This window comes from Trichoderma camerunense (assembly GCF_050948025.1).
Source record: "Trichoderma camerunense strain CBS 138272 chromosome Unknown V8C40scaffold_26, whole genome shotgun sequence".
Classification (NCBI taxonomy): Eukaryota; Fungi; Ascomycota; class Sordariomycetes; order Hypocreales; family Hypocreaceae; genus Trichoderma; species Trichoderma camerunense.
The window spans coordinates 84,816-110,111 of record NW_028145344.1 but is presented as its reverse complement, the minus strand read 5'-3'; the positions used below and the strand labels follow the sequence as shown (position 1 = coordinate 110,111).

General features: G+C 47.3%; 8 protein-coding genes across 8 annotated transcripts; 5 read left to right on the top strand and 3 right to left on the bottom strand.

Moving 5' to 3' along the window:
• The first annotated feature begins 1,928 nt into the window (after positions 1-1,928).
• Positions 1,929-3,277, top strand: V8C40DRAFT_257832 (uncharacterized protein). The gene has a single exon (XM_083218586.1). It carries the CDS (start codon positions 2,374-2,376, stop codon positions 2,755-2,757), a length of 384 nt encoding a protein of 127 aa, XP_083067746.1. The 5' UTR covers positions 1,929-2,373; the 3' UTR covers positions 2,758-3,277.
• Positions 3,278-4,609: 1,332 nt separating this feature from the next.
• V8C40DRAFT_257829 (P-loop containing nucleoside triphosphate hydrolase protein) lies at positions 4,610-7,593 on the bottom strand. Its single transcript, XM_083218585.1, has 2 exons — positions 7,188-7,593; positions 4,610-7,108 (listed from the first exon to the last, which is right to left on the bottom strand). The coding sequence occupies exons 1-2, from the start codon at positions 7,396-7,398 to the stop codon at positions 5,100-5,102; spliced, it is 2,220 nt and encodes a 739-aa protein (XP_083067745.1). The 5' UTR covers positions 7,399-7,593; the 3' UTR covers positions 4,610-5,099.
• A 140-nt stretch (positions 7,594-7,733) lies between these two features.
• V8C40DRAFT_126557 (mitochondrial biogenesis AIM24-domain-containing protein) lies at positions 7,734-9,275 on the top strand. Its single transcript, XM_083211012.1, has 3 exons — positions 7,734-7,992; positions 8,065-8,183; positions 8,249-9,275. The coding sequence occupies exons 1-3, from the start codon at positions 7,830-7,832 to the stop codon at positions 9,092-9,094; spliced, it is 1,128 nt and encodes a 375-aa protein (XP_083067744.1). The 5' UTR covers positions 7,734-7,829; the 3' UTR covers positions 9,095-9,275.
• Positions 9,276-10,032: 757 nt separating this feature from the next.
• V8C40DRAFT_278134 (major facilitator superfamily domain-containing protein) lies at positions 10,033-16,676 on the top strand (the record flags this gene model as incomplete). The annotated part of the gene is made up of 9 exons (XM_083221039.1): positions 10,033-10,410; positions 10,490-11,415; positions 12,099-12,100; positions 12,184-12,598; positions 12,668-12,735; positions 12,790-13,000; positions 13,058-13,615; positions 13,691-14,117; positions 14,217-16,676. The coding sequence occupies 9 exons, from the start codon at positions 10,033-10,035 to the stop codon at positions 16,674-16,676; spliced, it is 5,445 nt and encodes a 1,814-aa protein (XP_083067743.1).
• A 163-nt stretch (positions 16,677-16,839) lies between these two features.
• V8C40DRAFT_257819 (uncharacterized protein) lies at positions 16,840-18,243 on the bottom strand. The gene is made up of 3 exons (XM_083218584.1): positions 18,160-18,243; positions 17,871-18,094; positions 16,840-17,812 (listed from the first exon to the last, which is right to left on the bottom strand). The coding sequence occupies exon 3, from the start codon at positions 17,666-17,668 to the stop codon at positions 17,114-17,116; it is 555 nt and encodes a 184-aa protein (XP_083067742.1). The 5' UTR covers positions 17,669-17,812; positions 17,871-18,094; positions 18,160-18,243; the 3' UTR covers positions 16,840-17,113.
• On the bottom strand, positions 17,117-18,494 carry V8C40DRAFT_257815 (uncharacterized protein). Its single transcript, XM_083218583.1, has 4 exons — positions 18,302-18,494; positions 18,160-18,243; positions 17,871-18,094; positions 17,117-17,812 (listed from the first exon to the last, which is right to left on the bottom strand). Exons 1-4 carry the CDS (start codon positions 18,483-18,485, stop codon positions 17,753-17,755), a joined length of 552 nt encoding a protein of 183 aa, XP_083067741.1. The 5' UTR covers positions 18,486-18,494; the 3' UTR covers positions 17,117-17,752.
• A 380-nt stretch (positions 18,495-18,874) lies between these two features.
• Positions 18,875-23,089, top strand: V8C40DRAFT_278133 (DUF4238 domain-containing protein; the record flags this gene model as incomplete). Its single annotated transcript, XM_083221038.1, has 6 exons — positions 18,875-20,351; positions 20,420-20,701; positions 20,768-20,935; positions 20,995-21,012; positions 21,078-21,134; positions 22,536-23,089. The coding sequence occupies 6 exons, from the start codon at positions 18,875-18,877 to the stop codon at positions 23,087-23,089; spliced, it is 2,556 nt and encodes an 851-aa protein (XP_083067740.1).
• Positions 23,090-23,557: 468 nt separating this feature from the next.
• On the top strand, positions 23,558-24,514 carry V8C40DRAFT_283906 (uncharacterized protein; the record flags this gene model as incomplete). The annotated part of the gene is made up of 1 exon (XM_083222059.1): positions 23,558-24,514. One exon carries the CDS (start codon positions 23,558-23,560, stop codon positions 24,512-24,514), a length of 957 nt encoding a protein of 318 aa, XP_083067739.1.
• Positions 24,515-25,296: the final 782 nt, after the last annotated feature.

The window sequence follows — 25,296 nt, the reverse complement described above, 5'->3', positions numbered from 1 at the left end:
TGCTTTACCATCTCACTCAATTCGCTGCAGGGACAAGGTGAGGTTCCCATCCTAGCCCTCCCCAAAATCGTCAAGATCGCGCGCCTCGCTTCTGGAATCCACGTGGAAGCTGGTGCTAGGCCGCACCCATGCATGTCACCACCGAGACATGACTTGCCCGACACAAAAAGGGGAAATTGGGCTGAACATGGCGAATCGAGGCCCGGCCAGGAAGAGAGCGAATCCGCGGCGCAGTCGATTTGCAGCTGCGGGCAGAGAAGAGGAATTGGCAACGGCTAAAATCGACATGAACAGGTTCGGACTACTGTCGACGCAGGGGGAAGATGGATTGCGCTATTCCAGCACTACGAGGCGCCTGCTATGTAGCTTTCAGGCACTACCGCAAGTAGCACGACAGCCACCAGGTACAAGTACGGGAGGATGAAAATGAACCACTGGACGAGACAGGGTTTGTCGCAAATACGAGTACGGCGTGGCTGCTGCAGCTGGACTGTCGTGCATGTTCTGTACGAGCACAGGTGAACTATAACTAAATTTAGGTCTTGTTCTCGTTGGAGGCGTTCATGCCGTGCAGGCCTTGATCGAGAGCAGAGACAAATAAAGGGCGCCGTTTTATCGCACCGATGAAGGCCAAGCAAGTCGCAAGTTTCGATCGATAACGGAGCTGGAGGAGAAAGATAACAATGAATGGAAAACACTAGCAAGCCTGGCGCTCAGCCAATTTCACCAGCCAATGTCGCTTACCCGTATTCAACACTGCTGGTCTCAGGACATTTGCCCGATCCTGGCCAAGCATGGAATGCGAAATCCGGGATGAATAGCTTCGGGGCCGACCTTTATTAGCGCATCCACAGTAGGTAAACTCGAGCAACTCGCCGGACCAACCACCCACAAAGGCGCGATGTGGCCGCGGGCACTTGGGCCAAGATGGAGCCCCTGCGCTAGAGAGCCCGCAATATGGAGCAAGGCGTTTCATCCATCGAGGGCGAGGCCAACCAACAGGGGAAGAATGAGAGAGAGAAAGAGAGAAAGAGAGAGAGAGAGAGAGAGAGAGAGAGAGCCAGACTGAGTGAGGGTTTCAGGGCATTCATACAGTCCCCAGCACAGCGCCTGTATCCTTACAGGTATTGCATGATTGCATGGAGGGCCTTGGACTGGGTTTATTTGCTGCCTAGGCCGCTGTAGTTGCAGCAGGCACGTGCATGTGGCATTTATGGATATGGATAGGGTTGATGGGCAGAGCCGAAATGTCGAAGCAATTTGATGGCCAAGTCCTGGAAGAGCTGGGGCTGGATCCCAACGCAGGCCGTCTCGTCGTCTCTACAGTATGTACTCGTCTCACTCTCTGACTCTCTCTCTTTACTACTATAATTCTCTCACTCTTCTTTTTTTGCCTCCTCCTTTTCTAATTCCCCTCAAAATGCCCACATCGCACAATAGAATCCATTCTAGTCCTGCACAAGGCATGCATTCGCCCAAATCCCCCCGAAGCAGCGCCATACCTCGCTGGGCCACCACCATTGGCACCTTCTCATAGCGACGTGGGGACCCCTGCGGCTCATTCAAGCCCTAGAGACTATGCGCCTTAGCGCTGCTGGCCTCGAGTCCAGCAGGTATTGGTACCGGCCACAGCAAGGCCCGCGCTCTCGCTTGCCCGCCAGCTGCCAGCTCTGCGAGGTCCCGATACCTGTCGCTGGTGATCCCCGGCCGCTGGTGGCGTGCCGTTGCAGCGTTGCCATGCGCTTCTGGGTCTGCCAGGTACCAGTACGCTCCGGGAGTAGCGGTACCTCCAAGCTCTGTCCTGGTACGGACTACCTCCACCACGGTGTCATCCCCGCTAATGAGCTCGTACCTCATACCTCGTACCTGCTGATCCATATCTTTGCCCCCGGCCCGCCGATTCCAGGATCTTTGCTCAAGACCTTCCACTCTTCTCTCTTCTGCATTCAACTTGAACTTCTTTTTCTTCCCATCCTTTTTTTTCTCTATTCCTTATCAAGCAAAACGCCCCTGTAGCTGCAGGTCCCCAACCTCTTGTCACTCTTTACCTCTTCAACGCTACTATAATACAACGGGAATTCCCAAATACGTCCCCTGCCAAACGTACCACTTCCTTTTCTTCCACCTTACATACCTCAAGACCGCTTCACCTCCCATCACCTGATTTTATACTTGATACCTCTTTGGATCTTGTCTCTGCAAACATACAAACACGGGAGAATCCGCATCTGATCCGAACTCGAACGCCTTTTCCTTACACCGACGTGAAACGAGCTCCAAGAGACCACGGAATAACAACAATCTTCGCTTCGGCTGCAACCTGCAAACCTCTACATCTACCACAAATTTCTACCTTTCCACCACACCGCAAACATGGGCCAGAGTCTCTTTGAGCGTATCCAGGCCAAGCTGGAGCTCTTCCGCCTTGAGCAACGCTACACCCGTCGCCGCAACCGCCGTTCCACCTTCGTGTCCAACGCCGTCTATGTTGATGGCGAGTATGTCTACCAGACTCCCAACAGCACCGGCTCCTCTACAGAGTCCACCACGTCCCGCCTGGACGCACTCCACGGCGACCGCGCCTCTCCCACTCCCCGATCTCCCATGCACTCCATGACCCCCGAGCCCACCTCTCCTACTATGGAGGCACTGCCTGAGCGCAAGAAGCTGAACCGCTTCAGCTCAATGCCCGGCTTTGGAGGATCCCGAACGGACCAGCAGAGGACAGTCCAGCGCCGAACCAGCATGATTCGGTAAAATAGCTCCACAGAGAGCACAAACAAAGATTTATACAAACAAAAAAAACGGCAAAAGCCAAATTTTCATTTTGGATGGTGTACGGTTTGGATTACAAGACGACGAAAAGCGGAAGATACCACATTGGGTAGCTTTTGGTTACGACCTTCCACGGCGACCCCTACGTACAGAAGTAAACCGCGAGTCGTGTTCTCACGATTATCATTTGTATCTCATCAAAGGCCATACTTTTCACGCTCGTTCGATTCTAGATGCCCTTTCTCTTTTTGGCTTCACCATGACGTTTCTTAGGTCTGGACATGGCCTGGAAAAGATTCGCTGGACGCTCCTCACTGCTAGGTTCAAAGCATCTTCTACTTTTTCCTTTTATATTTGATTTTTAGTTTACGGAGCTGGGCGCAGCATATGAACATGCCTGCTATGACTTCTGGGTTGAACATATTTTTCCTCAATACAGTCTCTTGTACATAGATGCCAGAATTATGAGATGAATTTACTCAAAAAAGACATTTGACCTACCTTGCTGCTACAGACCCAGTTGTTTGAGGCTTATACGGCTCCATCGGGGCTCCGTCTAAGTGTGTACGAGTATGCTCACCTGATGGCCTATTTCTGTGAGTATTCCTATTTTAATCCGGCAGTTCCGCCCGCCAGCATGTCCGTATAAGTCAGATCTATAACGGGGTGTTTTCCCCTCATTTATCAGCGCAATATCAGCGACACAAAAGACAGCAAAAAAAGCCGTACAGTAGTAATCATCACCAAATCGCCGCCGGCTTTAGCAATACTAATTAGATAGGTTTATTCCAGTACCGCCGCGTCATGCGCATTACGTATGTGCCGCTGCCACCTCGTGCATGACACGAGCAAACGCCAGCCCATCCCATCCAATCCAATCCCATAACAACAACCTAGGTAGTCAAAACACAAAAATCAAGTCGCCTCCTCCACCAGTCCCGGAAGAAGTGGGTTGCCGTTGTCTTTTGTCTGGGACCTATCCGACGTAGCCGCCGTGCGGTAGATGAAACTTGGTGGGAAGCCGCACATGGTTTCGTGGTTTTGGTTTGGACCAATGGGAGGTTTCTTTTGTGGAGGGGCGAGAAGTAATAGATGTCTCGCCTTTTGGAAGAGTCATGGATGTTTGTATAAGAGGGAAATAACTGTACTGTATGCATATAACATACGTAGTGTAAATGACTTTCCAGGTGGAGATTTGAGGTTTCATGAATCGAGTTCATGCTCTCTACTTCCACGGTTTCCAGGTTTTATGGAGACTGGATTTCTAAGTCACATGTAAAAAGTGAGGTGAGACAAGAGAGAAGCCCCATGTCTCACCCGATTTAGGTATTATGGGAGGGGTTAAATTCATTTGTATGAGGGTTGGTCGTGTGTCTGTTTTCCTTGTTTTGTATTTCTAGTTATCCCGGCGTGGCGATTGGAGGTTTTCTCATGCGTGGAGGCGTCTTGCGTTTGGGGGGGAGGCGTAGCAGCTTCTGATTGCCCGGATGTCGGAACGAATGTTCTTGGTGCTCATACGAGGTATAGGTACAATGGGTACGAAGATCGAATTGGGATCGTGGGATTGCTGTTTGCGATTTAGTTTTTGTTCATGACGTCGATGTGGCTAGTTGATGTTTTGATTGTGCAGGATATCGTGACCTTTTCTTTATGCGCCTGTGTAAGGTGGTGTCCACTCACTGTGATGGCCTCATCTGAGCATTGCGGCACATATACTGTATGCTACCGATTATTATCACTCAGCATTTACTAAACGAATAAACTACAAGATGCTGTATCACACTCAACGCCTTCAATCAAGTATACTGAGAAATAGCTGACGCAAATTCACGGCGCCGCTCAATGCCTCATCATCAGGTATATATATATAAACGAAAACAGAAACACCCTTCTAATATCTAACAAAATGTGAGTCTTACACAGTAATACCATCCAGTCAGTAAAAACAAACCAACGCCATCAAATAACCAGCCGCACACAAAAAGAATGGCGTCACACACTTGAGAAACAGACGATGAGACAGACAAGATGAAACACAAAAAGAAGCCAAGACAGGGTTCATCAGATCGAGGCTGCATGACATTTCATGCAAGGGGTGAAAATCAATTCCCTCAATGCTCGCTGCATAATGCGTCTTCAAGCCAATCAACAAACAGCAGCAACGTGTTGCAAATACACTGTTCCTCTTCTAGCTGCTGTGATCACAACTCCCAACGCCATAGAATGCTCGTGCGACCACTCGCCGGGGTCGCGTTTCTGGTATCCAAGTGCACGATGGTAACACATGCACGCCCTTTATATAAAGAAAAACGCCGCCCATGACTTTATGCCCTCGCTGCTATTCCCTCATATGCGCGGTCTACGGTTCGCCCACCTAAGCCGGGAATCGTTCGTAGCTGAGATAGATTCTCAATGTCGCCGCCGCCCTCGGTGCTCGCCAACTCCAAGTAGTCTACCAGGTCTTGAGCCTTCTTCGCACCGAATCCTACGAGCCCCCGGATCTGTGTCGCATCTCGTGAGTTGACCAAATCGAGAAGTCGTTGAGTACGCGGCGTGTTATCTTCATCGTCCTCCGTAAGAATGGTGTTTGGCTCTCTTCTAGCCTTTAGCTTGGCTGCCTTGATCTTTGGCGTGGAAACATGGCATTCCTCCTCCCCATCTGCTTCGGCGTCGTCTCCATCTTCATCGCTGACAGTCTTGCGTCTCGGCTTGCGTTCCTTTCTCCTCTCCCGTCTCTCGGGGGATGTGCCTCCTGAACTCGCTGAAGTTTCTATACGTGCTTTTAGGCGCTCAATCTTGCCTAGGAGCTTTGGCTGGTTTGGAAAATATGGCAAAGCCATTTCGTAGGCTTTGAGCGCGGCAGTATCATCACCACGCTCCTTGTGGTGTCTTGCTGACAACAGATACCGCAGACCCTCTGATTTGGCGTCCTCCCTCCACTCTTCGTTCTCAATCCGTCTTTCTAAAGCTTCTAGCCGTCTCTGGACTGCATCACTCACTTCAGGCGAAGTCTGACTTCGTCGAATGGATTCCTCAGCTGCTTCCCTTGCCGCCAGTATCTCACTCACTTTCTTCTCCACCAAGGCCTCAATCTCTGCTGCTGTCACAGTGAGGGTTTGTTGCGATGCCAGCGGGGGCTTTGAGGGTGCTGGAGGCACTAATGAAGGCCGTGAAGGTTTTGCAACTTGCTGCTGTGGGGTTTGGTGAATGATTGGCCGAGCAAGTTTGCTAGGTCGAGAGGTCGTGTCGTGATGGTCCGATGATCGCTTCAGCGAAGAGGACCGAGACTTGGAGGAGGAGCGAGGAGGAGCGGAGCCAAGGGAGGGTCGTGCAATAGCTGACGGTTTCGCTTTATCCGTGTATACACTAAAAGCTTTAACGGGCTTGGCCACCTCCGCGGGCTTTGCCGCAGCATTTCCGCTGGCAGCGATGTGGGTATTTATAGCATTAGCCAGAGGCTTTAATGGCTGCCGAGTGGCTGTAGCCGAGTTCGTCCTAGGAGCCTGCTTAAACACGACCTCGTTCTCAATCTCGCGAACCTCAATCCGCTTGGCCCGAGAGCTGACATTCAAACTGCTAAGAGTATCCAAATGATAGTTTCGCAGCGGTGATAGGTTGAGGATCATGACGGTGATGCCATTGTTCTGACCTAATGATAGAATCCGGGTCATCTTGGACTCTCGGTATGGTATCCTCTTGGCTCCTTGAGAAATGGCATCAATGCACTGGCTGAGCACAAACAGGCTCTTGTTGATGGCTGCCGACTCCACCATCCGCTCCTTGCCATTGTCTGTCCGTCGATTGTCTTCCGAACCAGCCAGATCGATGGCGGATGCTGTACTTTCGAGAACCATGTTACCGGTTGTCTGCGTCAGCTTGACCCGTAGAATGGCGTGGCTTCGACTGCTGTGGGCGTTGAGTTTTGTGGCCGCTGTTACACGGTTGTTGTTGGCCTCGATATACAACGTTTCAAAGTCCTTCAGGTCTTCGCAAGCTCGTTCCGTCAAACCCACCACGACCGTCTTGCCGTTGGCTTCTGCGCGGAGGGGCAGCCCAGTCGCCGTTCGCTTTTCAGGGGGTTCCATCAAGTCGTAGACCTTGTCGTTGTAGATTTCGTAGTAGGACAGCGCCACGTCTACCGTAGTCTCTCCATCTGTGTCCTTCATAATCTTCTTCCCCCTGCGGAAGATGCTGCTAAGCAACCGGGGGATCACGCCTCGTTCAGCCAGTTTCATCCCTCCCCGCATCGTGTGCGTCTTTCCTGTACCCGTGACACCATAGGCGAAGATGGTAACATCGAGGCCCTGAAACAGTGACTTTACATGCGGTGCCACTGCTCAGGTTAACACAGCTAGTCCATAAGACGCGTTAGGTGCGGAGAGTGGCGGAGAAGAAAAAGAAATAGTTCCCACCTTCGGAAGTAAACAGTGTCTCCTGCGTCGTCTCTGAGCCGTAGACGCCATTGAAGGTAAAGGAAAACTCCTCGCTCTCGTTTCTTGGGTTCGGGATCTTGACGATTGTCGCCGGTTTCTCGGGCTCGATGCTGTCGGTGCGAACGATGATGTCCTTCTCCAGCTCCTGAGACAGGAGAGGCCGCAGCCTGGCGACGACGCGAACCGACATTGGCGATCAATTGGGACTATAGGCGAGGAGGAGAGAGGCAACCGCTGCCGGAGGATGGCGATGGGATCGAGGCTCCTAAATCCTGCTTAGTGAGCATCCGGCGTCCTGGTCGTTGGAGGAGATTAATTAGTAGTAGCAGAGATTAGATTGACCGATTTTTGGCGTGCTGGAGGGCTGGGAGTGCCAAGGGCTGGTACGGGGCTGGTTCGGTACGGGGTACATACCGCCTTGTGCTGGGGTATTTTGGCGCTGTGTTACCACGGCAACAAACACGTGCAGCAGGTACCCAGGTACTTTATCGCTTTATCGCACCACAGCCGGGAAAGACCGCAGCGATTGCGAGAATTGCCGGGATTTTAGCGTCCGAACGGACTTCAGAAGCTCACCACTCAGCTTTTCGACAAGCTCGCGAGAGCTCGACAAACGGCGCAATGAGGGGCCCTTCGCCGCTGCTACGGACAGCGCGTGCATTGCGTAGCCAGCCGGCGCAGTACGTCTGCTGGCAATGCCGCGGCATTCAGATCAGTGCAACTCCGAGCACGACAGCCGGGGGGGATGCTTTTGGCGCAATTGAAAACCTAAGGGATACGGCTGGTATGGCTTTGCTGCTGCTATGATGGTGTGATGGTATGGTGGTGCTTGTGCTGACAGTCTGTGGACTCCTAGATGCCCGATTCGAAGTCATTGGCTCTCCGTATTCGCTGCTCTCGGTATCGCTTTCGGCTTCACAGAGGCTTTATACACGACGTGGGACGCTGGTCGCAGTGGCGGGGAACCCGGACAATGTGAGAGCGCTGACGATGCGATGACAACAATGGAGCCGAAATATTAATGTTTGATGGTTTCGCAGGCACAATCGACTCTGTCACTACTAAATCCCCTTTCACGAGCTCCGTTTGGGGTCCCATTCATCTATCAGCGCATATCTGCCACTTCGCCGATTACCGCCTTGATCTCGACCAAATCCCCCACCACGACCTTTACCATCTTGCACCTGGACGGAACGACCGATTGGATGGTGATCCAGCGCAATGCCCTGCTGGCTTGGACGGGCCACACTCTGTCCCTTTCATCACGGATCCAGAGACGACTCTCCGTGGCGCATTGGGGCAGCACATTTGTGACTGGTCGTGGGTTGGCAGCGCTATCAGCGCCTGGACAGATTTATCAACTACATCTCTCCGAGGGTGAAGAATTTGTCGCCCACCCTGGTAGTGTTGTTGCATATTCCGTCACAAAACACCAGCCTCTGCCGTTCAGGTTCAAGAGCGCCAGTCTACGATTCCAAATCCCATCCCTTACTTCCTGGATCCCGGAGACAGAATTTATGAAGAAGGCACGGGATTCACAAGTCTACAAATTCCTTGCCCGTACTTTCTACAGTCTCCGAACAATGACCCGACGGACAATCTGGGGCGACCGACTGTTCTTGCATTTCAAGGGGCCGAGCACTATTCTCATGTCAAGCCGGGGCGTTCGTGTTGTCGATAGCCTCACCAACGAACAGGTCAACGAGATTGCTGATTCACAGGCCGGTACACTGGCGTCTGCCTTGGAATTGGCCAGCAAGCCTGAAAGCACACAGCCTGCGAAGGTAGTCGATGAGATTGCTTCCGGAATTCGTGTGGAGCCAACAAACAAGGATGGAAAAGTAACGTTCGAGGACAGGAAGGACTTGAAGGAATTTGTTCGATGAACATTGGGATGCCAAAAAGGGCCGGTGGTTAAAAAAAATTGCTTGCGGAGCAAGCCTGTATGTTGTATACTATTATGAGATCATTACGCTGATTATCAATCGGCGTGCTTCGTGCACTAGAATCTTGTCTGCGAGACGCAGGATCTGAATCTTTCCATGGAACTCTGAGCGCTGGCGATGTAGACCTAGTTGTGATCAATGCGGTGTATGGAAAGAACGTCTATCAGTTTCCTCCGAGCACGAAGCCGAACGGCATATTGAACAGATCCGGTGAGTAAATGAGAAAGAATGATCAAACGGTCACCTAAGTAAATCTATGATCGGCACCAAGCGTTTGATAGGAGAGGCTTGGGAGGATTAGCATGACCCCGGCTTGGGCCTGCTGCATTCCTTCGTACACGTACTCGGCCCTCGTCTACTTCGCTTCCCACTCGGCCCCATCAATCTGCTCTACTCAATCAGACTGCCTAATCTTCAAGCTTAGGCGCTGTTACAGGGCTATCAATAGGTCCCGCTTACTACTGCACGCATATGATCTGCGAATGGTAGTGTTAGCTTCTCGCCGAGGCTAGCTCCGACTAACACGGGGATTTCGCGAAATGCCCGAATAAGGCACAGTTTGCTGAAAGAGGCAATCCCTGATCTGAGTACACACTAATACACCATGGTGATCGCGTTACGTCTATGAATTTTTTATCTTTTAATTATATAAGATAAAAGAGGCCGCTCATATGTATAAGATCGATCTGGCCTCGACATAAAGAATCCCGATTCGTGCGGAATCGCCTTTCTTTTACTTGTTATACCGTCCAAGTTGCCTATTTCAGTTAATATTTAATATCTATTCTATATCCTTCGTTTAACGACCAGATACACTATTTCTTTCTGCTATAGAGCAACAGTCCTTGACTCGACTTACAATTGCACTTCTACCTACGATGCTTGCTTCCTCCTCCCCAGCCGATACGGCCGAAATAAACAACAAGATGGAATTAAAAGAAGACATTGACTCTCACTCTCACAAGGGTTCCAACGCCGAAGGTTCTGGCACCGGAGAACAGATTGCCCTTGCCAACTTGGACGTCGAGGCTGCCCCCAAACCTCCTCCCCCTGGAGACTTTCCTGAAGGCGGATTAGAAGCTTGGCTGGTTGTCTTTGGTGGATGGTGCGCTCTGTTTTGCACTTTTGGTCTGATCAATTGCGTGGGTGTATTTGAAGAATATTACGTCTCCGACCCATTGAAGGAATACTCTTCTTCTGTTGTGAGCTGGATTCTGTCAGTGTTGATATTCTTGATGATCTTTTGCGGGGCAATAGTAAGTGACATTCTGACTTCTGGGAATAACAGAAGAAATTTGGGAAAGCATTTATGCATTACACTGCTGACTTTTATAGTTTGGCCTTATTTTCGACAATTATGGACCACGATGGCTCCTCTGGGGAGGCTCCGTTACTTACATCTTCGGCCTCATGATGACCTCACTCTCCAAAGAGTACTACCAATTCTTCCTCGCCCAGGCGATTGTCTCTGCCATTGGATCTAGCGCCGTCTTCAATGCCTGCATGTCCTCCATCGTCAGTTGGTTTCTTAGGAGACGCGCTGCCGCTTACGGTGTCATGGTTTCGGGCTCATCTGTTGGCGGCGTCGTTTTGCCAATCATGATGAATAAACTGATCATCAAGATTGGCTTTCCGTGGATGATGCGTACACTTGGCTTTATGTTTATGCTGCTGCTGGGCATTGCATGCTTGACAGTCAAGTCGAGATTGCCACCGCGCCCACGCCGATTCGTCCTCAGAGAGTACGCGAAGCACCTCAAGGATATCCGATTGGTAACCACCACTGCCGCATCATTCTTCTTCTATATGGGAATGTTTTTGCCCTTCAACTATGTTATTCTTCAAGCTCAAAATGCCGGCTTCTCTCCGAAATTGGTCCCATATCTGATACCAATCCTCAATGCCATGAGTATCTTTGGGCGAATTCTCCCAGGCGTTGTAGCCGACAAGATGGGCAGGTTCAATGTGATGATCATCATCACCTTCATCTCTGCTATTTCCTGTCTCGCTATCTGGATTCCCGTCAAGAGTGTTGCTGGCATCATCGTTTTCGTCATCATATTCGGCTTCTCCTCTGGAGGTGTCATCTCTCTTGGGCCAACGCTTGTAGCTCAAATTTCCGACATTAGGCACATTGGCACTCGAGTCGGCGTAGCGTTTTCGATTCAAGCCATCGGAGCACTGATTGGAAGTCCCATTGGCGGCGCGATTGTGTCATCGCAACATGGCGACTATCTCGGCCTGCAGTTGTTTTGTGGCTTGTCTATGATGATGGGATGCTTTATTTTCATTTGGGCGCGATATACGCTTGTTGGCTTCAAATGGACCAAGGTTTGATGGGATGGTACGGTTGTGTCAGTGAGTATGGTATGATGCTGATTGGGATTGCACATACTAGTTGCAAATTATATAGGGAGCAGTTATTCAGCCCCCCAAGTTTGTTATCCAGTATCCCATGTCTTACATGAAAGCTATACGGACTAAAGAATAATCTCAGATACTAGAGAGAAACTGCAATAGCAGCAGATATTAGAATATATTTATAATTGTAGACACTAGAAGAAGGTAGCAATAGTAGCTGAAAGTAGTGATAGTAGCAGAATTGGGGCTTCTATCATATTCTTTTTACATCCTATTCTAATACTTGAATTCCACGCAGTCGCTAGGGTGTTGGATAACATTTCCCATTATATATATATACCACCAAGATTTTAAGATGCAATATGCTCCTCACTCTTGGTCATCAGGGCTTGTGATATCATGCTTACATTTGTAATAACTATGTTTTTGCTCATCCTCATTGGTAGCCTGATTTTCCATGTTGTTGGTTCAATCAAGTTGTTGGTGTGCCCATGTCACAACCCCCACCCCCATCGCATGTGAATTTGCTGCGAGGCTAACTCATAGGCATACCGCAGGCATTCATGAACGCGTACTTGTATAGCCGTAAGTTGCCAACGGAAACGCCAACTACTCCATCTTTTCATCACAGACATAAGTTATTTTTCGACAATAATTTGCTAAACTAGTTCCGATGAATCCTCTCCTGCTTGGTTCTGATATTGCGGCCTTGAATAGCGCCGTCGCAGCCGCTATATCAACCACTTTCAAGTATGCATCCAGCGTTACCCACGCCAAAAAGGAGCAGAAAGAATTCTTGGACGAGCTCTGTGCTCTAAAAATACCGCTGGATAAACTCCTAAGCGCCATATCCAACACCAATGTCTCGTCACCAGATTGCTCCGATGTAGCCAAGGCGCTCGGCCCCCAGTTGAGCCGCTGTAAAACGGATGCAGAAAAATGGCAGCGCATGATTGAGAGAAACATTGATTCGAAAAGAGGAAAAGTTATCTGGCCTTTTCGGAAACCAGAACTGGAGAAAATGATTCAGAAATTAAAGGAGTATCAAGTAGTGTTTAACAATGCGCTTGCAATTGATACGTGGTAAGGACCGACTTCAAAGCCAAGATATAATTTTTTTCGTCTATCGATGCTTTGTTAACTTGATTTCAGGAATTCAATGGCTCTCATTCACTCTAAAATCAACACTTTATCTGAGATTCAAGAAAAACACCATCGAGGTAAAATATAAGTCTTGACATCTCGGCTAGAGTGACATGCTGATCTTCATTTAGATGACAAAAGCACCAAGGTTATTGACTGGCTAGCAAAATATATTGGCAATTACGAAGTAAAGAATGAACAAATAACAAAGACCAGGGTGCCAGATACCGGTTTGTGGTTCTTGCAGTTGCCAGAATTACAAGGATTTATGCTGAATAGGAACGATGAGTATCGTTTGCTCTGGTGTCATGGACTCCCTGGAGCGGGCAAAAGTCATCTTGCGTAGGTAAACTCAACTGCAGCTGCTTTATGCTCATATTTGATTAACACTCTCATTAGGTGCGGTGTGATTGATACTCTTGAGAAAACATTTAAGAATGACCCAAGTAGCGCTGTCCTCTACTGGTATTTCGACTACAGCTCTCCCCAAGAGCGTACTCTGATCCTTTCAAGTTTTCTGATGCAGCTCATTGGCCAAATTCCAACACTCCCTGATACTCTTGTGGAGTTATATGAAAACAAAGGCAAGGGCAGAGGCAAAGACACCGGCCCCGACACATCTGTTCTTATGCGCGAGATTGACGCCCTTCTAAAGAAGTTTAAGCAATCGTTTGTTGTACTTGATGCGATGGATGAATGTATTAGAGACTTCCAAAATGAAGTTTTGGAGATAGTCAACCATCTCCAAAACATCGGGGCTCGGATATTGATCACCAGCCGGCAAACCGATCCCGGAAAAACATTCTCTGGATGGATACCTGTCGAGATAAAGGCCCATACCGAAGATATAAGGCGCCTCATTGACCACAGTATAGCGAAGGGTTGCTATAAGGTTATGCAAAACAATGAACTTAAAGAAGAAGTGATTGAAACTATCGTCTCCAAAGCTGATGGCATGTGCGTGGTGCTCCTCAACTTGAAGTCCTTATCCCAGGAACTTATATGATCGTGAGGCTAACTAGGTAGTTATAGGTTTCTATGGGCATCTTTTCAGCTAAAAGAAGTTTTAAAACGTCTGACGGCAACCAAAATTCGTGCAGTGTTACGAAACTTGCCAAAAACTATTTCCGAATACTTTGGTGGCATCATGTCCCGTATTGCCGATGAAGATTTTGCATTGCGCACACTGTTGTGGCTTGTTTATACGAAAGAACAACTAAACTTTGACGCTTTATCCCATGGACTGTCTATTGAGCTTAGAGAGGGAGAGGGAACGTTGGATGACATTGACGAAGACAACATACCAGATATTGAAGACTTGGTCGATGTGTGCTGTGGTTTAATCGTGAGCGATGGTGAAAACAATCTTCAACTAGCTCATTTTTCGATTCAAGAGTATCTCAAGAGCAACCCTCAAGTATTCGGATCTGCTATGGACCCGGACCTGTACATTGCAAAAGTTTGTCTGAGATACCTATCAGTGGGCGAGTTCGAAAAGGAATGTGTATATGGAGACAAAACATTCGCAGAACGAACGCGAAATTACCCCCTGCTCCAGTATGCCGCAAAAAGATGGCGTTGGCACGTTCCCTATGAGACCGAGATAGAAACCCTTAAGAGCGAAATTCTACACCTATATTCCAACGAAGGGTTATTTCAAAATTACATCAACGCCTATTACCCTTGGAGCACGGGACAAACACTTCTGCCTGGGATGGTGGAACCGTATTTTTATAAGGTTCGTGGATCTCGACTTTACAATGCTGTCGAATTACAACTTCGTGGAGTCATTTGCCACCTACTCGATGAGGAACCTGAAGAATTTCGATCTTTGGGAGGAAATGAAAGAGCCACGCTGCTTATGCGCGCGGTAAGAGACAATAGAAAAGACCTCGTTGATGTTCTACTAAAGGCTGGAATTGCCCCCTCTGTTAAAGGCTACGGCCCTGAAGCATCCCAGTGGAACATCTTCAGACATGCTACTAATGACCTCTCAAGACGGCAAGATTCAACAGACTCACTTCAAAAGGACAAAGTATTCTACAAGGAGCTATATCCATCTACATTGGCCATTATTATGGGCTACCGAGATATTTTTAACATGCTAATAAAAAAGGATAATCTCGATGTTATTGGCGATATTCTTACAAGAGCAGTTGAAGATGAGGATAATGGTCAGAGGATAGTGGCGAATATGCTACGAGAATATCCCGTAATTGATCACAAGCATCCTATCTATGTCGAAATAATGGAAAAGAGGGGTTGGGAGCTATATTTCCCCAAGGGGGAAATGCCTCGGGAACAGGAGAGGGAAATACTTCTGGACAAGAAAAGAGGAATGCTTCAGGCCCTTCTCGATGCTCGACCACAACTTGACAATACAGGTGGCCTTCTTGATAGGCTGTTGCCCTCGGTCATTTATTACCTTCCAAAAAAATACGTTACAACATTCCTGAACAAAGGAGCAGGTCGAGACGCAAGCGATCATTCATCCAAGGCTCTATTGGCAGCAATCGAGCAAAAAGATGAGCAACTTGTCATCTTACTCGTGAATAGAGGTGCCAAAGTGTCCGCTAGGGTGTTTCAAGAAGTTGTCTGGAGAAGAATGAAGAATTTGGTTATATACATGCTGGACAAGGGACACGACGCCAGTGCGAAGGACAAGGATGTTTCGGCCAACGTCGAGATTCTTGGCTTATATGAGGATAGGACTGCTCTTCATATTGCTGTCGAGGAAGATACTACTATCACAAGGATATTACTGGAGAATGGAGCAAACCCGAATGCTCAAAGCGTGGAATTTGGCACGCCGCTTGCTATTGCTTCTTTTGACGACAATGAACCCGTCATCGAGTTGTTGATCAAATACAAAGCTGATGTCAACTGTGTCGAGGATCCAAGATATGGAAGCGCTCTCTGTGCCGCTGCGTCTAATTGCTCCCTTCGAGCCTGTCGGCTTCTTCTAGACAACCATGCAGATCCAAACTGCATAGAAGCGCTACCACTTCTAGCTGCTATTAAATCCAAAGACAATCTTTCGGTAATCGAGATGCTCTTAAAGAAAGGGGCAGATCCGATGAAGAAGAACTGCAAGCAAGAGTCTCCTTTGGAAGAGGCTGTTTATCACGGACGTGATGACATTGTGCGATTATTCTTAGAGCACGGGGCTACTCTTGATGCATATGGGAGAAGAGGAAGCATTTTACATGCAGCCGCTGCCAGTCAGAAGAAGGGCATGGTCCAGATCATGCTTAGTTTAGGAGCCGAAGTGAAAGAATACCCCGATAAGTTTGGCAGTATCTTGCAATGGGCCCGCCCAGAGGACTATCAGCTGCTCATTGAGAATGGCGTCAAAACGAATCCCCCTATATCTGGGCATAGGTATGGGACCACTATACAAGCAGCAATTTCGAGGATCACCGATTCCTCGGCCGATCAAAAGAAAACACAGGAGAAAATCGCCGAAGCAATCGGCTTTTTGGTGGAAAAAGTTGGAGACGATATAAATGCAACGGGCGGCTTCTATGGCAGTGCCTTACAGGCAGCATCATCCAAGGGATATGAATATATCGTCGAACTGCTTCTTAGAAATGGCGCATTGGTAGATGCGATAGGCGGTCGCTGCGGGACTGCCCTCCAAGCAGCTTCGTATCATGGTCACATCTCTGTGGTGTACCGGTTGCTCAAAAATGGCGCTGAAAAACATGTAAACCAGATGGGCGGTTTATACGGCACTGCATTGCAAGCAGCTGCTTTTAATGGCCATGCGGACGTAGTCGAGCTCTTGATCAAACATGGAGCAAACGTAAAGTTAGAAGGAGGGAAGTACAATACTGCATTAGACGCAGCAAAGCAGAGGAAGCTTCATTGCCAAGAAAGAGTGAAAAAGATTCTCTTGAGCCGTGGAGCTGTAGATCGCGGCCTGGAGTATACATATAACTCGGCCGATGATAGCGACGATTACGACAGAAGTAGCGATATATTTAACTCTGACGAAGGCGAGGAAGAGTCAACGTAAACTAGAGAGGGTCGAGATCTTACCACCTGCGGTTTAATATAGTTGCTTGGAGGGGTTAGTGAAGCATATGCAACGGGTCAACTTCTTCAAGGCACCCGGTCCTACATTTCACTGGAGTAACTTCATATCTCATGAGTTTGGGACGCTGACTTAAAGAAAATTTGGGTGTATATTTTGCATATGCCTAACTAAACGATCGCGACGAATGTTATCAAATTCAAATCCACAAACTCTGCACGATACTTTCGAAACATCAAGTCCCATTCTCTCCGCCTCTAAACGGTGATTCGATACCATGTGACGTTCCCAATCTCTTCTCTGCGCATGGCCCCATCCACATATATGACACTTCTCTGGCCTAGTCACTTTTCTTTCGTCTCTCCTGCACAACAAGAAAATATATTAGCCTTGAATACCCGTACCAATCTCAAGTTCACTCACTTTAGCATCCCCGAGTCTTTTCGTTTACGTCTTCTTGGTTTTTGGACATATGTAGGGTTCCTTGGGGGATTCATCGGAGTTATTGGCATGCACCGACCAAAACTCTCTGTTTGGCCTTCATTATGGGAGGACATTTCTGGTAACTGGCAGTTCAAGACAGTCGGAGGGGACAACGAGAGAAATTTGTCTGTTGGTGAAAGAGTTGTATTGCCAGAACTCCAGGTGCTTGGACTTGTCGCAGTGTCTAATGCCGTACGATCCTCACCAACGAGCTCGAAAGTCGGGTCAATTGCCTGATATTGAGAACTATTGCTTGTTGGTAGCAACTGATTAAAGTCGAATTGTAGTGAGGATATATCATTGTCGTAAATCAGAGCCTCTTCAGTATCCGGAAAATTCGGCATTAAACTGTTGTGGCTTCCAGCGGCGGCCGCCAGTAGCTCATCCATGGAGTTGTCTCCGAACAAAGTTGAATCCATAAGAAGATCCCAGTCGATATTGTGGTCCAAAAAGGACATGAAATCTGGATTTTGGCATGAAGCTCCGTCCATGATTGGCACTGAGCTTCTGCTTTGTTATATGCAGCGTTGAATAAGTAGTTTTGGTTTGCGAAATCTATAAATTTTCGACTCTTTTCAGAGAACGATAATTGGACACCTTTTAATGACGTTATCCGGGTCCGGCAATCTGGCTTTCTGAAAAAGGTCAATACTTTTTTGGAATCTGGTATTAGACATGTCGACGACAACGTACCATATTTGAAAGCTTCAAAAGAGTCATCGCGAAAGTAACATCCTGACCATATGATGAGGCAAGGTTTCCGAGCATACAACTCAACTTTTTCGCGCTATTCTTCGGTTCACTTGAATTTGGGGCCATCTGTTGCCGATGATTGGCAACGCCACCGCCTTCGAGTGAACCTTTGCTCTCGCGTTCATTGAGTTGTACGTAGGATCTCATGCCGAAAATCATTAGTTCTTGAATCAAAATCGTGTTAGCAAATCACCCATCAAAATCCAAGTCTCATAATTGGAATGCATACCAGTTGCCACTTCGATATGATCGAGATATAGATAACAGGACCTTGCTAATAACAAGGCCCCGGGTAAGAAGCCAAGGGTAGTACCACATGGCCCAGATACCGATGTGGTAGCTGGGCCATGTGGTACTACCTCTGGCAGTATGAAAGCTAAGGGTGCTGTAAAAAGCAAAAAAGGTGGAAAGAAGATGAGGAGAAATTCTAGAGAGTGTTCGGAGGTCGCTTGGACGAGTCGGGGTATTTAAGGTTGTCGATGGTCTCAGGCGGGGGTTATTTTCTGCCTTGTGCAATTCCTTTGGGCTAGCGACATCAAATGCTTGGGCTGTCATTAAGAGCTGATTCGCGAAGGCTCGGGGGCCTTTGCATAAGGCAAGGTAGGGGAGGGTGGTACAGAGTGTGCTGGGTGAGACAATCGCCAACACATGATTGGTGGCCTCGGAGGCCGTTGCATTAACGATTGGGGTTTGCCAATGGAAACCCAGAATACGGCCCACTCCTTCAGTCATATGAGGCTTGTACCATATAAATGAGATGCGATTCGTACGTTATGCGTTGGCCTCCCAAAATGATTAACATATACCTATATATTTGAAGCCTAGATCCATGTTGAGCGACTGAATTCATCTCCCTATCCACCCTCTCTCCCCAGTTGCTTATTTTGTTTCTGTCTCCATATCCTGTCATCGTTGGCTCCCATATTTCATACAAATCTGCCACGATGTCTTTCACTAATACGGAGTATCAACATTTTATTCCCCAATTCATCTTGAAGAATTACTCTTATCCATTCCAATGTCCAAACGCCGAGCACAAAGGAAGAAAAAAATGCAAATGCAAGCATGAAAAGGACAAGTTCCCCGGCGACCTCGTCGTCAACTGTGTGGACCTGACTCCTCCTCGTTTTCGATTGGAAACTTATCCGCGAAAGCGCATATTTGGAGCCCCCAATATGTACAACGATCCAGCCAAAACTGCATCGCATGAACAACGCCGCATCGAAACAATGTTTGGCAAAATGGAGTCACAAGCGAGCACTATATTTCGCCGCATTGTCAAAAACCATGAAGCTGGTGACGCAGCTGTGACCCTGACAAGAATTGAGAGAGATTTGCTTCGCAAGTTTCTATTTCTACTGAAGTATCGCGGCTCTGGGTTTCACCAACGCTTCTATCATGATAAGCCTGAGGATTACTGTTCCAATGATCGAGAGCTACTTCTTGAATATATGAAGGAGCACCACTTCTCCACACCGAGGGATGTGTGGTATCACAATCTGGAAACAATCATGAACTTGGAAATGGACCCTGAACGCAAATGGATCAGAGAACTCCCACGCAAAATGTTTTTTGACGACGCGTATTGGTTTATTATGCATTGCGAAATGTATTATATGGCCATATGTACCCCTTCAGAGGTGACAGATGAGTTTATCCTGACAGACAATTGTTACAATGTTTTTGAGGGTCCTAGTACTTTCAGCAGGGATGCCACAGGCAAGACGATAGCCGGTTATCATGCCGGTTATCACGAATTTGCACCCATATCACCGCGTCTGATAATCGTCTTACGGTGTCTTGCACTACCAAATCCTGAGGAAGACTACAATTGGGAAATTAACCAGGCGCGTAATGATGCCCTCTGGTCATCGTTCCAGCGTGTTTACGGTGAGGACACGAAATCAATGCTGGAAGATCTGCCAATAAAGAAGTGCAGGAATAATTACTCTGAAATTATCAATGGGGAGGCTCATGCTGTTGCGGGATATGATGGGAAATTTCGGCCAACCGATAAGTTTCATTTTACATATCATCCCATCAAAAATGGCCATGTGAACACCATAAACAACATTTTTTTGGATAATGCACACGGATTCAGCACAATCGCTTACCGAAACAAAGAAAACATCAAACAAATACTGGAGTCCTATGTGAGTGGACCATGCGACTCACACAAGATTGTGGGTGGCGATGATTCGGACAGTCGATACTCGTTTATGCGAGGGTTAGAGACTCTTGCCAAGCACCTAGGTTCTCAAAAGCCCCTTGTATGGAGAACTATGAAAATGGTTCCGAGGATTTCTATGCGGCCATCAACGGATAAGCAACTAGAATTTCGAAGAGTGATGCAGAGGTTGAAGAATGGTCTTTCTCATGATGATCCAGTGGCTATCTTTTTTGAACTATACAAGAAGCTTGGTAAGTAAAAGCCTCGCAAATTGAGAGAGATAATTGTAAACTATTGATGCTGATTACTTGTTGTCCAGGTGGGAAAGCACGATTTAATCGAGACGTTCCCCAAGCCGGGAAAATGGTTCATTTCCAAAGTGTGATCGAATCACTGAGTGTTGGTTGCAGTGAAATGATCCAAATGCGAAATAGGTCAATCATCTCCACTATGTTTATGGCCTCGTATTGCTCACGGTACTGGCTTTATCTGAAGTTGCTTAGGAAAGAGCAATTCGGATATCGTGATGCAACACAAGATGAGGTTGACCTTCTTGTGATTGAGGAAGTAAGAGAAGGCCCAGAAGATATATTTGCTCAGAGTAAGCATCATATTGCTGGCCTAAATACTTCAATCCGTGGACGTTGAGCTATACTGACCAGTACAGCCTCTCAGCTCTATACTGAGAATACGTTAAATAACTTGATGCAGACCACGGTACTTAACGACATTGTAACTCGAAATTATATGATAGAGAACCTGTGGATAGAGGCCTTCAACACTAACTATATCGTCTCTCATGCGCTATTTCATTCCGTTATCTTTGACCGTCCAGGTAGGAATATAAACTCAAAGTAAAGAGCCACACCACATTGATACTAATCATTGCGACAGGTAAAATTCGAGACTGCGGTATGTTGACCCCACCCCACCTCATACCCTTTGCCATCTCACGTTAATACGGTGACGCTATCCAGGTATTCCCGACGTCGAACTGCTGGCTAGGCGAGAGGAGGAAGGCCTCCGCACGGAAGGTATACGCGGTGGGCTATTCCATCTTCCTTTTGCTTCTGAGGAAGAACACTTGGAGTTAATGGTGAGAGTTCATGTGAGATCGAATTTTAAAGTGGCTATGGGAGGGAAGGCTGAAGATGGTTTATTGAGAGAACTGGAGGACGTATTTTTTAGATTGACATTTCCAACTCCGCCTTTGGATTAAATTTCTCGGCGGGTTACTGATAAGGACCTTTATTGCATTAGTATCAGCTATATATATGCGAACCTTATAATAATCATCGCGCTCGGATGCAATAGAAAAGTAGTGCAAAGTCAAACCTGAACTATACCTTGGAATTGCGACGAAAGGTGAAGTAAAAGAAAGGCTTGAATATACGAAGTACAAAGGCTAGCACATGCGGGCGCCACTCTATTTAAAAGAGCTGTCCTCGTTGCTATGGGGGTTATCCAAGTCAATATCAGCCCTCTAATACTTACCGTGGTCATCCTGGAGCGAGGCACATAGAAGGCCTCTACATGGGAAGTTAATCTGCATTGCCACCTCTTGAATTAAATTTGTGCGTCATTCCTGGTAGCTGTCAAGTTCAGTATAAATGCTATTGAGTAACATCCGAAGGATATATGTACATCTCCCGATAGACTTCCTCTTCGAATCGCATCTATATTTGAGGCTTCCCTTAATCTTATTAATCAGGTCTACATTCTGGCTACCAATCGTATCCTTCTGAGTCACCACGAACCTTATTAGTTGAATAGAACTCAAAACAATATTCTTGTCAATGGTATATGGCATTGATGATTATAAGTCTCATTTCTATCGACCTAAACTAGTATGCACAGATACAGTCGATAGATATTGGTCTAAGATAAAGTATCTGGAAACGTGGCTTAGCGGCTGAGTACGGTGCTGGTGGATATATAAAAAGTCTTTAAAAGCCTTAGAGTATAACGGAAAATACGGATCAACGCCTTCGAAAGGCCCCGTAACCAGATATATATAAAGCTGGGCTGCTTCCTTCTCCCTTCTCACTGCTTTTCTTTCTCCCAACGTTCGATTTACTCTCTCATACACGATTTACGGAACAAACTACCACACACTTTCAACCACCTCGCGCAATAACAAGCCGAAATGGCTTCTATGTCCTATTATACGAACGCTTCTAACAGCACTGGCTTCGATGTCAGCAGACTTACTACTCCGGAAAGCCTCAGCCTAGCGGCAGCTGTACTCCCAGCAATCGCGTATCCGTTACTCGCCTCCGGCGCAGCCCATGCAATGCTCGTCTGGTCGGCCGCACTGAATTTTTGGTCGTACTACAAGCAAGCTAGGCTGTATATTGAGGGACAGCCTCATGTACAAGTACACATACACGCTTGGCAATTTCTTTTGACGATCCTCTACTTTCTCGTTGGTGCAGGGCTTGGCAGAAAAGTCCGACCAAAGGACACCTTTCCCGGTGTCCTACTGCTAGTCATGCTCCTTTGGAGTTGCTCTTGGGCGTATGCTCTCCCCAGTATGGAGGAAATTGAGATGGCGTATTTTACGGGACTGGACTTGGGCCCTGTTATGAAACTCTGCACGATTTCAAGCTTAATCTCTTTTCCGGGCTGGTTCATGTTGCTCGGTAGACACTTTGCAGTACTCTTGTCTCGACTTACCGCGCGCCGCGTCTCCTGGCTATTCCGGTTCTACCAGGAAGACATCGAAGCCAACGCCAAGGCCTATATTCCGTACACTTTCGATGATTTCATGGATGATCTCGAAAATCTGGAACGTTTAAGGCCCGATATCGATGACAGTGTACCTGATATTGAATATGGCGCAATTGTTTCCAAAAAAGACGGCTTCTTTGAGTGGGATGAGCTGCCGCGATCTTTTTTTACCCCGGAAATGATTACTTTATTCAGGGACACGATTTCCATGCTCCTTGTGTGTATCACCATGTGGAACCTGGTGGTTTACCAGTTTTAACTCCGGCTCGGTATACTGAGTTTATTAAAGAAGCAGTGGGCGGATTATGACTCCGGATAGTTTGTGGGGCATGGGTATTGAGATTATTATACTTCGTGATAGATACACACAAACATAGCAATAAGGATCTGTTTAAACATTATGTTAAAATCTAGTATGAGATCTGTGTTTAATGAACTTAGAATAATCCTCTCATGTTGCCATGTACGAGATCTGTGTACAAAGTTGGAAGTATAAGGCAGCGAAAGTATAAGGCAACAGGGCGGCCAGTAGACGGATAATCCCATCAAAACATATATAAAGCTGGTACTGCTCTCACCGGAGCCCCGTCTTTCCCAACCGTCTCTCACCATCACTCTCTACGATATCTTCTCATCTCACAGCCAGCAGATACTCTACTATCTCACACGCAATCGACGAAATCTATCATCGCAAACTCTCAATCCTCCGCAAAAGAGCACCAACATGATGGCTTCTGAACGGATGCAGATGACTCCTGCACGGCTGCAATGGCTGCAAAGTGCTACTACACTCGAAAATCCTACATTAAACAACATTGTCGTCGCCTGCTGTGGAATCATCCCCCCAGAGTATCTCAGTACAATATCTGTCTTACTTCCAGCAGTTGCATATCCATTTCTGTCTCCCCGCGCTGCTCATGGGCTACTCTTCGGTTCCTTTTTTCTAAACGCATATGCTTTCATGATACAAGATGAACTTTGGCGTGCGGGGGAACCATACACAGACATACACCACTGGAAGCTCAATGTTCTGGTTTTTTGTCATATAATTGGATTGGTTGGATTGGCCAGAGGCCAGTATCGCGAAACACAGCCAAGACATACCTTTTTTCTAGGCGTCATTCCGTGGATTTTCGCTTCTCTAAACTACTGTTTTCTCTATGTTCATGGGACTCTCCTTGAAGAACAGCGAAAAGGCTATACGGAATCACAAGAGACTCGACTCAGGAAATTTTTCATGATTTCAACCGTGGTTCTTACGGTTATCTGCTTCAAAAAGCTTGGTCGACCAATTTCGATCATCATGTCTCGATTGGTGGCTCGTCGCGTCCGCTGGCTATTTCAGTTTCGTCCAAGCGACATCGAGGCTAATAATGCCAAGGTCGATATTGAGGCTAATACCAATGCCCATATCGCGAGGTATTCTCCTACTGCTTTCGAAACTGAGGCCTCTGAGTTCCTATGGCGCAATCCTATCGAACATTATAGAAGCGTTCGAAACGGTGTCTGTGGTCGCGCGGACGATGCATCATTTTTCTCCACAGATTATCATTATGGTTATGATAACAGCCGATGGCCTCTATCTGCCCGGGAAGTTGTTCTCACCTTGCTTGTGTATCTCGCCATGCTGGGTCTGGTGGCCTGCCAAGTGTATGGGCCAAAATCTGAGAAAGGCAGACCATAGGAGGGCTTGGGAGAGGTCCAAACTTGGCATATTGAGTGCCGAAGAAGCAGCGGACAGACAACAATACCGTTGCGGTCTACCTGCAAGGGGCGATGAGCTGAAGTCATTCGCAAAAGATCAAAACAGCCCTGCTTCGTATGCTGGGTATTACTTTCTCTCCTTTTTGCCGTCACCTGTTATCCTTTTTCTTCTTCTTATTTTTTTGCACTCGACAAGTCTTTGTTTACGGTTAATTATTCTTCATATACACTTACACTGTATGCTTATTGCTTATTATTCGGAGATTTTCACGACACGGGCTGGCTTTGGACTAGCTCAACTGTCAAGTCTCTTCTCCACCATCAGACTCTGTTTGGTGAAACATATCGAGTGTTTCCCCAGTGGATCACGTCAAGGCCCGCGATTCAGCCAAGTATAGCCTCATATGCTGGACCCGAGAATGTACTTGAAACTCGCCCGAGGATGAGAGTTTAGCGTCTGGCTGCGACAGACCAATCGCGCCACCACGACGAAGGAGCTGCAAGATGGATCCGTTTTCTGGGGTGGAGAAATCGCACATGTTATGGCGCAAATAGGAAAGAGGGGTTCATGGGAGCTCGGCGTTGGATGAAATGTGATGAATGTTTGTATGACACGAGTTATGTTATGTTATTGTTGTGGATGATGTTTTGTTCAACTCTTTTGTTATTTTCCATTTAGTTAGATTTATTTTTATCAATAGAAAGAAAATATAATCTCATAGATTCTTCACGTCTCAAATTGTGTGTCTGGCTGTAAAGTTG